General features: G+C 41.4%; 1 protein-coding gene across 3 annotated transcripts in view; it reads left to right on the forward strand.

Moving 5' to 3' along the window:
* The first annotated feature begins 5,518 nt into the window (after nucleotides 1-5,518).
* Nucleotides 5,519-13,639, forward strand: part of LOC123997459 (run domain Beclin-1-interacting and cysteine-rich domain-containing protein-like) — a 28,544-nt gene continuing 20,423 nt past the window's right edge. For 2 of the 3 annotated variants that reach the window (XM_046301720.1, XM_046301722.1), the window contains exons 1-3: nucleotides 5,519-5,758; nucleotides 9,233-9,386; nucleotides 9,774-9,857. In XM_046301720.1, the coding sequence (XP_046157676.1) occupies nucleotides 5,721-5,758; nucleotides 9,233-9,386; nucleotides 9,774-9,857 (276 nt within the window). In that variant the 5' untranslated portion in view covers nucleotides 5,519-5,720. The remainder of the gene's footprint in view (nucleotides 5,759-9,232; nucleotides 9,387-9,773; nucleotides 9,858-13,639) is intronic. The other variant, XM_046301721.1, reaches the window with a different exon arrangement.

A 13,639-nucleotide genomic window follows, 5' to 3' on the forward strand; every position in this document is an offset into this window, starting at 1 on the left:
TGGAGTCTGTTTCTGACCGTTTGAGCAGACACATGCACATTTGTGGCCTGCTGGAGGTCATTTTGCAGGGCTCTGGCAGTGCTCCTCCTTGCAAAAAGGCGGAAGTAGCGGTCCTGCTGCTGGGTTGTTGCCCTCCTACGGCCTCCTCCACGTCTCCTGATGTACTGGCCTGTCTTCTGGTAGCGCCTCCATGCTCTGGACACTACGCTGACAGACACAGCAAATCTTCTTGCCACAGCTCGCATTGATGTGCCATCCTGGATGAGCTGCACTACCTGAGCCACTTGTGTGGGTTGTAGACTCCGTCTCATGCTACCACTAGAGTGAAAGCACCACCAGCATTCAAAAGTGACCAAAACATCAGCCAGGAAGCATAGGAACTGAGAAGTGGTCTGTGGTCACCACCTGCAGAACCACTCCTTTATTGGGGGTGTCTTGCTAAATGCCTATAATTTCCACCTGTTGTCTATTCCATTTGCACAACAGCATGTGAAATGTATTGTCAATCAGTGTTGCTTCCTAAGTGGACAGTTTGATTTCACAGAAGTGTGATTGACTTGGAGTTACATTGTGTTGTTTGTGTTCCCTTTATTTTTTTGAGTAGTGTATTTTAATCCATATCGGGTGAACCGTTTAGAAATTACAGCACTTTTTATACATAGTCCCCCCATTTTAGAGTACCAAAGGTATTGGGATGAATTCACTTATGTGTAAGAAAGTTAGACAAATATCATACCCCTGCAAATGCTAACCTTCCCTGTTATTGTAATGGTGAGAGGTTAGCATGTCTTGCGGGTGTGATATTGGTGCATCTGTAACTTCCTCATTCATCATTATTCACAATTAATTCAGGACTGTCCGTAATCATGGTAGCATCCACATTCATGTAGTAGTGTTTAGAAACATATTCTTATTAACAACAAAAGTGACTCCTAAATGACACATTATTTACGATTAGTTTCTATTCGGCACAAAATAATCTATTAAACAACCAAAACAAACAGCAAATGCATCCAACAAGTTTGTAGAGTCACAAGCTTGATGTAATCATTGCATGCTTGGAATATGGGACCAAATACTAAACCTTTGGTACTTTAATGCACATAAGTGCATTTGTCCCAATACTTTTGGTCCCCTAAAATGGGTGGATAATGTACAAAAAAGTGTGGTAATTTCTAAACAGTTCACCCGATACAGATGAAAATACCCTCAAATTAAAGCTGACAGTTTGAACTTTAACATCATAGTCCTTATATTATTTCAGAGCCAAAACAAAAAATGTGTCACTGTCCCAATAGTGTTGAGGCTCACTATAAACTGAACCAGGATCCTGATAGAGCAACACAAATTAGATTGAACACAAGTTACCTCTCCACATTGTTTGAAACCTAGTGAAAAGTACAATATAATGCATGTTGGTATGAAGACAGATTACTCTGCTCAGTCATTGACACCTGAGATGTCACAGGCCATGGCTCCCATTTACCTCAACTGAATAGCTTTATTATACAGTCATTTAATAAACTAGTCTATGCAGAGACTTGTTACTGGGGAGGTTTAGGAAGCTTATTCAGGTATGTGCATGAGTGGAGCCTACACAGTTATTTAAAGAAAACATGAAATGGCCCAACAAAATGTGACTCGCCCACTGGCATCAGTCATTCGATCTCTGATTCACCTGCTCAGGAGTAATGGACCCAACATGGCTGCAGCCGTCTGAGGACACTGTCATTTTTCAACGTCTGTAAATAAAAAATGGTGTAAATGACACCACTCTTTCCCAAGAGCAGAATTCCTCTGATCTTTATGAAATCGGTCTATTCATGTCAGACCAATAACCTAGCTTGCACTCCATCAAGATGGTTAAGTTAGAGCTAACAGCTGAATAGGAAAGTGCCTAGGGGGCTAATACCTGTTTCCAATTTATCTAAATGGAGCATATACGTTTTACATTTGGAAGTGATTTAGGTAGCGTTTTATTATTATTTAGCTGGTATTTCCCTAGTATTTACTAAGAAGTTATGTGCTAATCGATCGATCTATACTTTCTGATACTTCATAAATTGGCACTTACTATCTGGAACTGAATAGTACAGCATGTTGCCTGTTTCCATGAATCCCTAAGACACAAAAATCCAAAATATAGGTAGTAATAAGCTTCTACTACTTTTACTAGCCTGTGGAAGAGGTTTAAATACCTGGGGCATAATTTATAAACCATGAGCTTGTACAGTGAACAAAAATATAAACACGACTTGTAAAAGTGTTGGTCCCTTGTTTCATGAGCTGAAATAAAAGATCCCAGAAATTATCCATACGGACAAAAAGATGATTTCTCTAAAATGTTGTGCACAAATTTGTTTACATCCCTGTTAGTGAGCAATTCTCATTTGTCAAGATAATCCATCTACCTGACAGGTGTGGCATATCAAGAAGCTGATTAAACAGCATGGTCATTACACTTTGAACCTTGTGCTGTGGACAATAATTGCCAAATAATTGAATTTTCATTTCTCTACCATAAGCTGCCTCCAACATCGTTTTAGAGAATTTTCCAGTACGTCCAACTGGCCTCACAACCACAGACCATGTGTATGGAGTCGTGTGGGCAAGTGGTTTGCTAATGCCTACGTTGTGAACAGTGTGCCGCATGGTGGCAGTGAGGTTGTGGTATGGGCAGGCATAAGCTATGGACTACCAACACCATTGCATTGTATCGATGGCAATTTGATTGAAAAGAGATACCGTGATGAGATCCTGGGGCCATTGTCGTGCTATTCATCCGCCACCATCACCTCATGTTTCAGCATGATAATGCACAGTCCCATGTCGCAAGGATCTGTACACAAATCCTGGAAGCTGAAAATGTCCCAGTTCTTCCATGGCCTGCATACTCACCAGACATTGACCCATTGCGCATGTTTGGCATGCTTTGGATTGACGTGTACGACAGTGTGTTCCAGTTCCTGCCAATATCCAGAAACTTTGCACAATCATTAAAGAGGAGTGGAACAACATTACACAGGCCACAATCAACAGCCTGATCAACTCTGCGAAGGAGATGTGTCGCGCTGCATGAGGCAAATGGTGGTTACACCAGATATTGACTGGTTTTCTGATCTACGCCCCCACAATAATACATCTCAATATTTGTGTATGTGCACAGACGTTTTCAGAAATGGCGCACACAGACATTTTGGCTGAAATTTACGCAACAGTTATAAATAACATCCTTCTTAATTCACTTCCTAAAACAGTTCAATGGCTGTGATAGGAGAAAACTGAGGATGTATCAACAACATTGTAGTTACTCCACAATATTAACATAAATAACAGAGTGAAAAGAAGGAAGCCTTGTACAGAATAAAAAATATTCCAAAACATGCATCCTGTTTCCAGTAAGGCACAAAAGTGATACTGCTAAATATTTTGCAAAGAAATTAACTTTTTGTCCTGAATACAAAGCATTATGTTTGGGACAAATCCAACTTAACACTGAGTACCACTCTTCATATTTTCAAGCATGGTGGTGACTGCATCATGATATGTTTGCTTGTCATCGGCAAGGTCTATGGAGTTTTTTAGGATAAAAATAAACATAATACAGTTAAGCACAGGCAAAATTCTAGAGGATAAACTGGTTGAGTCTCCTTTCCAACAGACACTTTCACCTTCAGCAGGACAATAACCCAAAACACAAGGAGTTAATTACCAAGAAAACATGTTCCTGAGTGGCCAAGTTACAGTTTTGCCATAAATCGGCTTGAAAATCAACAACCAACTTGACAGAGCTTGAAGAATTTTTAAAAGAATATTGGGCAAATATTGTACAATCCAGGTATGCAAAGCTCTTAGAGACTTACCAAAAAACACAGCTGTAATCATTGCCAAAGGTGATTCTAACATGTATTGACTCAGGGGGTTGAACACTTATCTAATCAAGATATATTAGTGTTTCATTTTTCATAAAACATTTTAATTGTAGAATTTGTCTTCCACTTTGAAATTTACATTTACATTTACATTTAAGTCATTTAGCAGACGCTCTTATCCAGAGCGAAATTACAGAGTATTGTGTGTGGATCGTTTGCAAAAAAGGACAATTAAATCCATTTTATTCCCACTTTGTAACATAACAAAATGTGTAAAAAGTCAAGGGATATGAATACTTTCTGAAGGCCCTGTATACACAATCACACACACACATACACACACGCGCATACCGACAACACACTTTTACACTCATCATACACTGCTGCTGTACCTCTGTTCTTTATTTTACTCTTTATTATTATCTATCCTGATGCTTAGTCACTTTACTTTGCCTTCACGTACATACCGTGATACTTCAAATACCTCATAGTCCTGCACCATGATCTAGTACTGGAACTCCCTGTATATACAGTGCGGAGAACAAGTATTTGATACACTGCCGACTTTGCACGTTTTCCTACTTACAAAGCATGTAGTGGTCTGTAATTTTTGTTTTAGATTCCGTCTCTCACAGTTGAAGTGTACCTATGATAAAAAGTACAGACCTCTACATGCTTTGTAAGTAGGAAAACCTGCAAAATCGGCAGTGTATCAAATAGTTATTCTCCCCACTGTAGCTCCATTCTTGTGTATTTTATTCCTCATGTATTACTATTTTTCTTTTTATTATAATTTTTTAGCTGCATCGTTGGGAAGGGCTCAAAAACAAGCATTTCAAGGTTAAGTCTACACCCATTGCATGTGACAAATAAAAATGTATTTGATTTACTTGGAGGAATATGGTACATAGGACTAATAGCCCTTTCTTCTTCTTTTCACCAAAGTAGCAATTGTCAGCAATTGAAAATACTACATACTATTTTTTCCTCTCTGTCTTCTGTTTGCCAACATGACCAGCGACGAGAGATGCATGTCCCCTGTAGGTAAGGCTGTCAAATCCTCTTCTTATGCACGTGGCTTCTGAACATCTTTTGTCTGTGGTTTGTTTGTTTGTGTGTGTGTGAGAGAGTGAGAGAGAGAGAGGAAGTAAGGAAGGAAGGAGGAGAGAAGAGAAGAGAAGAGAAGAGAAGAGAAGAGAAGAGAAGAGAAGAGAAGAGAAGAGAAGAGAAGAGAAGAGAAGAGAAGAGAAGAGAGAGATCCCTTCACCAACAGCAGGTGGCACCATTGTAAAGCTATTAGCAGGTTTGGCATAAAAAGTGGGGTTCTAGGCTGTACTTGAATTTTCTAGAAAAGTAATTCATGCATTACCCACCAGTTACAAATAGTAATGTGAAACTTTATATTGAATGTCACTGACTTTATTTAACAGAGAAATGGAGGATAATTGAATAAGGTAGCAAATGTGCAGGCATCTTCATTTGAATAACTCAGTTATAAATTCAGCATAAGGCTATTTTACAATAAATAGCCTAGGAAAATAAAATCTCAGTCTATCACTTCAAAAACAACCTGTGTCAAGGAGTAGGAAGGAGTCTTTGAAACATCAACCCCGTCCACTACTGATGATGGCCAGGTCATGCGGTTTTGTGTTTCTGTTTGGGCCTCATGCAATTTTTGACACTGACAGCGCTCTTATTGGACCACAGCAGTCACCACTCCTACTAGCCAAAGTGAATGCGACGAGATAATGTTGAGCCACTGGCTGTAAGCGGCCGGTGACTTGTGTGTACTGGAAGTGGACTTGGGGGAAGCTGATACCATATTCGGTTTCCCCCCGGTTCGAGGAAATGGAGATTACGGCGGAGGCTGAAGCCGAGGAACGCAGGTGAGGGACTAGGTGGGGAATCGGCTAACCAAGCTAGCTGTTGTTTGCTAGCTAGCTTAGCCGGCTAGCTCGTTGGGTAACTAACTTGCTACATTAAGGTTGTTCACGAATGAAAACAAGTCTGAAATTGGCCAATGAACTTCAAATGTTGTCCTCAGTTACATGCCATATATAATACTGTCCATGACAATATGTATTTGCTAACTAGTGTGTTGACTAAATTAGCTAACGTTAGCTAGCATTATTAGCTAGTTGACGCTAAACTAACGTTAACTTGATATGTAGTTATCTTGCAAACTGGAAGGAAGTGAAATGTTGTTATGGCAAATTCCCTATTACAGGTGCTGTACAAGAGGGGTATTTATAGAATTCGCCAGGAGTGAGCCAGGTGCCCCGCTCTGTCCGACGTGAACGCTGCTCAAAACAAAAGTATAATTAAACAATTATAGTAATCAGTAGGATTCTGCGGTTTCCCATACAAACGCGATTGCTTTTGATTTTAAAAGATCTCTCCTTTCCAATGAAAACTAGTTTGAAAATGCAAATATTTATAGAATATCTAGTGCGTTTCTGGATGATGCACTATGCTGTCTTGTTGACACCATGACCGATCGGTGCAGATTACTGTTCGATTTAAGAAGGGCGCTCCTCCTTTCCTGTTTAGGCCTGATGATGTGACGGGCCATACATAGTACGGTGTAGCCTGGGCTAGATTAATCTAACCCCCTCAGTGATCGAGATACAGTACTGTAGGTGAGTGTCGACATGACCTGGATGATGGGCACTTTGGGGTGTACCCACCGGTTTCAATCAATGAAAGACTATTTCAAATAGATAAATTGGCGCTGTACACATTGTTGGATTACTTTATGGAGTAAAAATGGATTCATTTTAATAACGGAGCATCTTCTAAATGCAAACGTACCACCTGCAATTGGACGCAGACATTTTAGAAGATTGGCCGACTAATATATTTTTGGGCAAGTTTAAGGTTGGTAGAACAGGATCTTAATCTGCGCTACACCAAACAGTACCTAACCTGTAACTCATGAATGGAGACCAAAAAACATTTATACCAGATAATGTGATTTAACCAATCTAGAATCACTGACAGACCCCTTCAGTAGTCATGAAACAGTGGCACACACTTCAGTAGGTTCATCCTTGACCCCTTCACCTCCAACCCTGTAACATGAACGAGCCCTGGATGTTTTAAACCTAATTTCTGTCATACTTTGCTGCCATGAGTAATGTGAAGTTTTTAATAAGATACTTCTTACTAGAAAACTAGGTCTTCCTAAAATCTCCCTTCTGGTATTGTTCTTCATTGTTCCTCATTACTCAAGACTATTTTCTCAAGTGTGTGTGGGAGAGTGTGTGTCAGTTTGTGTCAGCATTGAGTTCCAGCTAGCTGCTGATTTAAGGAAAATGAGTAAGTCCTGGGTATGAGCTTGCACTTTGTCTGTTGTTCAAAGGGATTTCGGACTCAGCCATTTCTTCCCCCCTCAACATCAAATAGGCTACTTTAAGGCATAGATTCACTTTTGATTTTGCTGCTATCTCAATGCAAGCAGAAAGTGAAACACACTTCTATTCACTCACCCAGAACAACAATATGTTAACTCTTTGTACTCAATACTGTTGTTTTAAAGAGTTTGCCATTAACCTATGTCCATTGGAGGTTGTAATCCACATCACCTTTGCCAAGGCTATATTGGCTAGGCCTAGTGTCTTACCTACAGTGCATTCGGAAAGTATTCAGACCCCTTATCATATTTTGTTACGTTACAGCCTATTTCTAAAATGTATTACATTGTTTTTGTTCATCAATCTACACACAATACCCCAAAGTGACAAAGCAGGTTTTTGTGAAATAAGTATTCAGACCCTTTACTCAGTACTTTGAAGCACCTTTGGCAGTGATTACAGCCTCAAGTTTTCTTGGGTATGACACTACAAGCTTGGCACACCTGTATTTGGAGAGTTTCTCCCATTGTTCTCTGCAGATCCTCTCAAGCTCTGTCAGGTTGGATGGGGAGCGTCACTGCACAGTTATTTTCAGGTCTCTCCAGAGATATTAGATCTGGTTCAAGTCCGGGCTCTGGCTGGGCCATTCCGAGACACTCCTGCGTCATCCTGTTGGAAGGTGAACCTTCGCCCCAGTCTGAGGTCCTGAGCAGGTTATCATCAAGGAACTCTGTACTTTTCTCTGTTCATCTTTGCCTCCATCATCAGTCCCCGCCACTGTAAAAGATCCCCCACAGCATGATGCTGCCACCACCATGCTTCACTGTAGCGATAGTGCCAGGTTTCCTCCAGATGTGATGCTTGGCATTCAGGCTAAAGAGTAAAATCTTGGTTTCATTAGGCCAGAGAGTCTTGTTTTTCATGGTCTGAGACTCTTTAGGTGCCTTTTGGCAAACTCCAAGTGGCCTGTCATGTGCCTTTTACTGAGGAGTGGCTTCAGTCTGGCCACTCTACCACAAATGCCTGATTGGTTGAGTGCTGCAGAGATGGTTGTCCTTCTGGAAGGTTCACCCATCTCCACAGAGGAACTCGAGCTCTGTCAGAGTGACCATCAGGTTCTTAGTCACCTCCCTGACCAAGACCCTTCTACAATGATCGCTCAATTTTGCCTGGGTCGGCCAGCTCTAGGAAGAATCTTGGTGGTTCCAAACCTCTTCCATTTAAGAACGATGGATGCCACTGTGTTCTTGGGGATCTTCAATTCTGCAGAAATGTTTTGGTACCCTTCCCCAGATCTGTGCCTCGACACAATCCTGTCTCGGAGCTCTACGGACAATTCCTTTGACCTCAGTGCATGTCAGAGCAAAAACCAAGCCATGTCTACTATGGGACCTTATATAGACAGGTGTGTCCCTTTCCAAATCACGTTCAATCAATTGAATTTACCGCAGGTGGACTCCAATCAAGTTGTAGAAACATCTCAAGGATGATCAATGGAAACAGGATTCACCTGATCTCAATTTCTAGTCTCATAGCGAAGGGTCTGAATACTTATCTAAATAAGGTATTTATGTTTTGTTATATTTAATAAATGTGCTAACATTTTTAAAAACCTGTTTTCTCTTTGTCATTATGGGGTGTTGTGTGTAGATTTCTGAAAAATATATTTAATCCATTTTGGAATAAGGCTGTATGTCTATGGTCTCAGTATACTTTAGAATACTTAGCCTATATCTACTTAGCCTAGTACAATGCATTTCATTGGGTGCTGTATTTGCAGTGCACAGCAAGTCGTTTTTAGTCACAATGGTTCATTCGGGGTCATTGCACAGTAGTTTGTTTGTTATGGCAGATTCTTACTGTGTGATTTCCTCTGTCAGTCAATGCCGGTTTTAATTTTTCTTCTCAACTGTCTACTCTAGAATGTTTGGGTGAGGCACAAGTTCAGTCAAGCCTATACCTACCTCTTCACACTCTTCCTCCATTCTCTCCCTCCCTTCTTTCCAGGAGGGAACACTGGAAGCTGCTCTCCAGTCTAAAGACCACGGTGGAGGGCCTGGTGTCCACCAACAACCCTAATGTGTGGTCTCGCTACGGGGGTCTACAGCGGCTGCACAAGGACATGAACCACATCCTCAGCCACGGCCTCAAGCACGAGCAGGTCAGGCCTCATGAACAACTACTCCTTTACTTACTCTTAACTCTTACACTATCATTTGTGCTTTTGAAAAAGGAAATTGGCCTTGTTATTTGGCTGTTTCAGCCTCTTTATTTAAATGCACTTATATTATTGCCCTGGGTAAGAGCCTCTGCTAAGTGGGAGTTCAGCGTTTCTTCCCTGCTGAGAATTAACATTTCATAATTCTACTGCTTTTTCTCTGAATCTGTTTTCTGATGTTCTGTTTTTATCCTGTTCTGGTAACCCAAATGTATGATGGATAGGGAAAAACTGGTGGAAATGTGGTCATAACAGCACATTGTGGACTTTCGTTGGCCATAAGTAGGACAATGCCATTGTACTGTAGTAAACGCCAGTTTTGTGTTGCAGGTGTACTACAAGCAGAAAGACTACTGGCCCTTTGTGTGTTGTGTCCGCTACATCAGCCCTCACCTGGCCTCACATGTAGAACAGGTATTGTACTCTAGCTATCTCTTTACAGTGATTCATCATCCCGTGTATATGATGGTGGAGCCAGTACAGTTTGTTGTGACCACAGACATTGGTTGAATCCCAAACGGCACCCTATTCCCTACATAGTGGACTACTGTTGACCAGAGCCTAGTGCGGTGCAATTAGTGCTTTTTAAAGTCGGTTCGTCTCGGTTATTAAAAAATAATTGTGGGTATTTTATTCACAAATACAATGTCAACATCAAATGCATTATAAAATAATGACTCATTATTTTTGAGCTTTTTCATGGAAATACCAAAGCCCAAAATAGTGAACATTCAATTGGTAAAATATTGAAAACATCCTATTGCCTCCATCAGGTCCACCTTGGCTAGACCTCAATAGGAAATTACTATGAAATCAAATATTTACTTCGTTTTTTTATTTCATTCCTTAAAGGTGCACTATGCTGAAATTTCTCTGCCATTTCCTGGTTGCTAAAATTCTAATAGTTCCCCTAATTTCCGTTTTTGACAAACCAAGTATAGAGAATCAATTAAATATGTTTTCCATAACCAAAAATATTGCATTTTCAGCTGGTGTACAAAACCGAAAGTAAAATGCACTTTTTCCAGGTACGTTGACTGATAACACATTCTCATTTACAGCAATGACCTGGGGAATAGTTACAGGGGAATAAATGAGCCAATTGTAAACTGGGGATTATTAGGTAAACCGTGATGGTTTGAGGGCCAGATTGGGAATTTAGCCAGGACACCATGTTTAACACCCCTCCTCTTACAATAAGTGCCATGGGATCTTTTAATGACTTCAGAGAGTCAGGACACCCGTTTAATGTTCCATCCGAAAGACAGCACCGGGCATTGAGATATTTTTTTATTTTATTTTTTTAGACCAGAGGAAAGAGTGCCTCCTACTGGTCCTCCAACACCATTTCCAACAGCATCTGGTCTCCCATCCAGGGACTGACCAGGACCAACCCTGCTTAGCTTCAGAAGCAAACCAGCAGTGGTATGTAGGGTGGTATGCTGCCGGCTACATAGTAGCTGCCTAAGTATTGTGCAGAGCTGTCTGACAAAATCGTTTGACTAGTTCTTCAAAGTAAATAAGGCATACTTTCAAGACTGCTTATTACCAACTACAACTATCAATCAGAGCTACCTCAAGAACTGTCTCTATCCCTCTCATCTTTGTGTTGTTTACAATTCCTCTCTCATGCTGTCTGTGTTAAGGCTATCAGTCTCTATCGAGCCGGGAAGAACAGGCGCAATGAATTATGGTCATTATAGTCGATTACCACGTTTATTTGCTGAACTGGGGTGAATATATGCCTAATGAAAACTACAACTCCCTTCAGCCCAGCATCCCACAAAGAAAGTTCTTGACTTAATTTCTCATGAATTATTTAATTTCTTTCCAGATAAACAGCGCGAGCTCACAAAAAAATTAACTAATGGAATTAAAAGCAATTGAACTGATGTTTTTTATATTTTATGAAGCCCCTTTTACGTTTGCAGTTATCACAAAGTGCTTATACAGAAACCCAGCCTAAAACTCCAAACGGCAAGCAATGCAAATGTAGAAGCACGGTGGCTAGGAAAAACTCCCTAGAAAGGTTGGAAACTAGGAAGAAACCTAAAGAGGAACCAGGCTCTGAGGGGTGGCCAGTCCTCTTCTGGCTGTGCCGGGTGGAGATTATAATAGTATATGGCTAGATTGTTCTTCAAGATGTTCAAAAATTCATAGATGGGGGATCACGTGACCCTTGAACGAGATGGCCGCATGAACTAAGAGCTCCGCACAAGTAGTTTCCAATTCCTAATCTTACCTCTACTCCAAGTTCACACTCATTTAGCTTTAGTAAGAAAAAGTCATGGCGGCTACAAAAGGCGACACTACAGATGCCATTTTTACCCGGACTCGAGTATTAGCGACGGAAAAGGCCTCCAAGAAGAAGCTAGCTTCAGAAAAAACTAGCGCCAGGAGCAAGAGAACCCGCTCCCTCACGAGGCACAACGAATGCCAACCTCGCACTCTGTCGAAGACATCCTTTCTGAGTTGAGATCCCAACGTACAGAACTAAACACCAAATTAGATGCCATTAACTCTCAGCTCAGTGCGATAGGGGGCACGGTGACAATCCTGGAAAACGCTTTGCCTGACATCAACAACAAGATGTCCAGGCGCCCCGCGTTTAAGGTTGAGGCAGAGGGGCGAATCCTATCCATGGAAAACTTATTGACAGATGCCATGGAAACAATAGCATATGGTAAAAAGAAAATAGAGCATCTGGAAGAGAAAACAGGGGGCGAAGGAATAATTGTTTTCTATTCAATCTGGGCGAAAAAGAAGAGGGGAACCATGCCACTGATCCGCTACCTGCAAGACAAACTTCCCGAGTGGCTCCACCTGCCCACCGACAGGCCCATAGAACTCGAGAGAGCTCACCGAGCACTGAGGCCCCCACCAGCAGCCAGACAACCACCGCGCCCAATCACCATACGTTTCCTGAGATTCACCAACAAGGAACGAGTCCTACAGGCGGCGAAAAACAACACCATCACAGTGGGAAACGCCAAACTCGCTTTACACCAGGACCTGTCAGCTGGAATACGCCGAAAGCGCAGAGAATTTGACAAAGTGAAGAAATACTCCATTGACCGAGGCATCTTTACCAAGGAGCCTTGCGACACTTCAAAACTCCAGAAGAGGCAAAACGTTTTTTGAAAGACAATCCTGGCCAATGAGAAACAGACCAATGACTAAATGCGATTAATGCCATTACTAAAGGAGGTAAGACGACATATAGCCGATATCCCTATGTTCCTTGGGGGAGGTATATGTAGGCTGGGCTATTGATTTTATTTTTCTCCCCCTCTTTTACTGTGGTCTGGACGAGGTCATCTGTGTTATTTACTCAATGCAGGGTGGAGAGGATGAGGCATTTCTTTGGTGGGGAGAGGGAGACGTTGTGCGTTGCTAACTGTTCCCGGTTTTTGTTTTATTCGGAACACACAATTGAGACTAAGCGGGGGGGGGGGGGGGGGGGGGGGGGGGTAATAGATCCAACGGGATGTGTCGTTGTTTGGGAACTCGGCTGGGGTGTTCAGAGATTATTATTTTATGTACACCATTTATTTTTCTTTTATGTGAATTCAGCTGTTATTACTATCCACTTTTACCCAGCGATGACTTGCACTAAAGTTCGATTACTGCTCGATGACGATGACTAGTACCTTAAATCCATTGACATGGAACTGCCATGGTCTAGGGCAAGCAATAAAATGAAAAAAGATACTATGTGCTCTAAAAAAGGAAAAGGCAGACATTGCGCTATTACAAGAGACACACCTCTGTGATGCTGAACATGCCAAACTCCGCAGAGCTTGGGTGGGACAGGTGTATTTCTCATTTTTCAAATCAAACAGTAGAGGCACAGCCATACTTATCCATAAAAATGTTCCATTCATAATTGACAAAAACATATCTGATCCGGAGGGGAGATTTATTTTGATAACTGGGTCACTATATGGTCAACTAATTACTATATTAAACATACATGCCCCTAACACAGATACTCCTGCCTTCATGTCAAAAATTATAACCCTGTTCAATGATCATTGTGTCTCCTTTGGCGTGGTGGCCGGAGATTTTAATTGTACCCTTAACCCAACCCTAGACAAATCATCTCCCCACCACAAATCCTAGATCTGCAAAGATGTTGAACTCTCTTACTAAAGAGATGGGACTGATAGATATCTGGAGAGAGAATAATAGCTCAT

Source organism: Oncorhynchus gorbuscha, linkage group LG15 (genome assembly GCF_021184085.1).
Source record: "Oncorhynchus gorbuscha isolate QuinsamMale2020 ecotype Even-year linkage group LG15, OgorEven_v1.0, whole genome shotgun sequence".
NCBI classification, from domain to species: domain Eukaryota; kingdom Metazoa; phylum Chordata; class Actinopteri; order Salmoniformes; family Salmonidae; genus Oncorhynchus; species Oncorhynchus gorbuscha.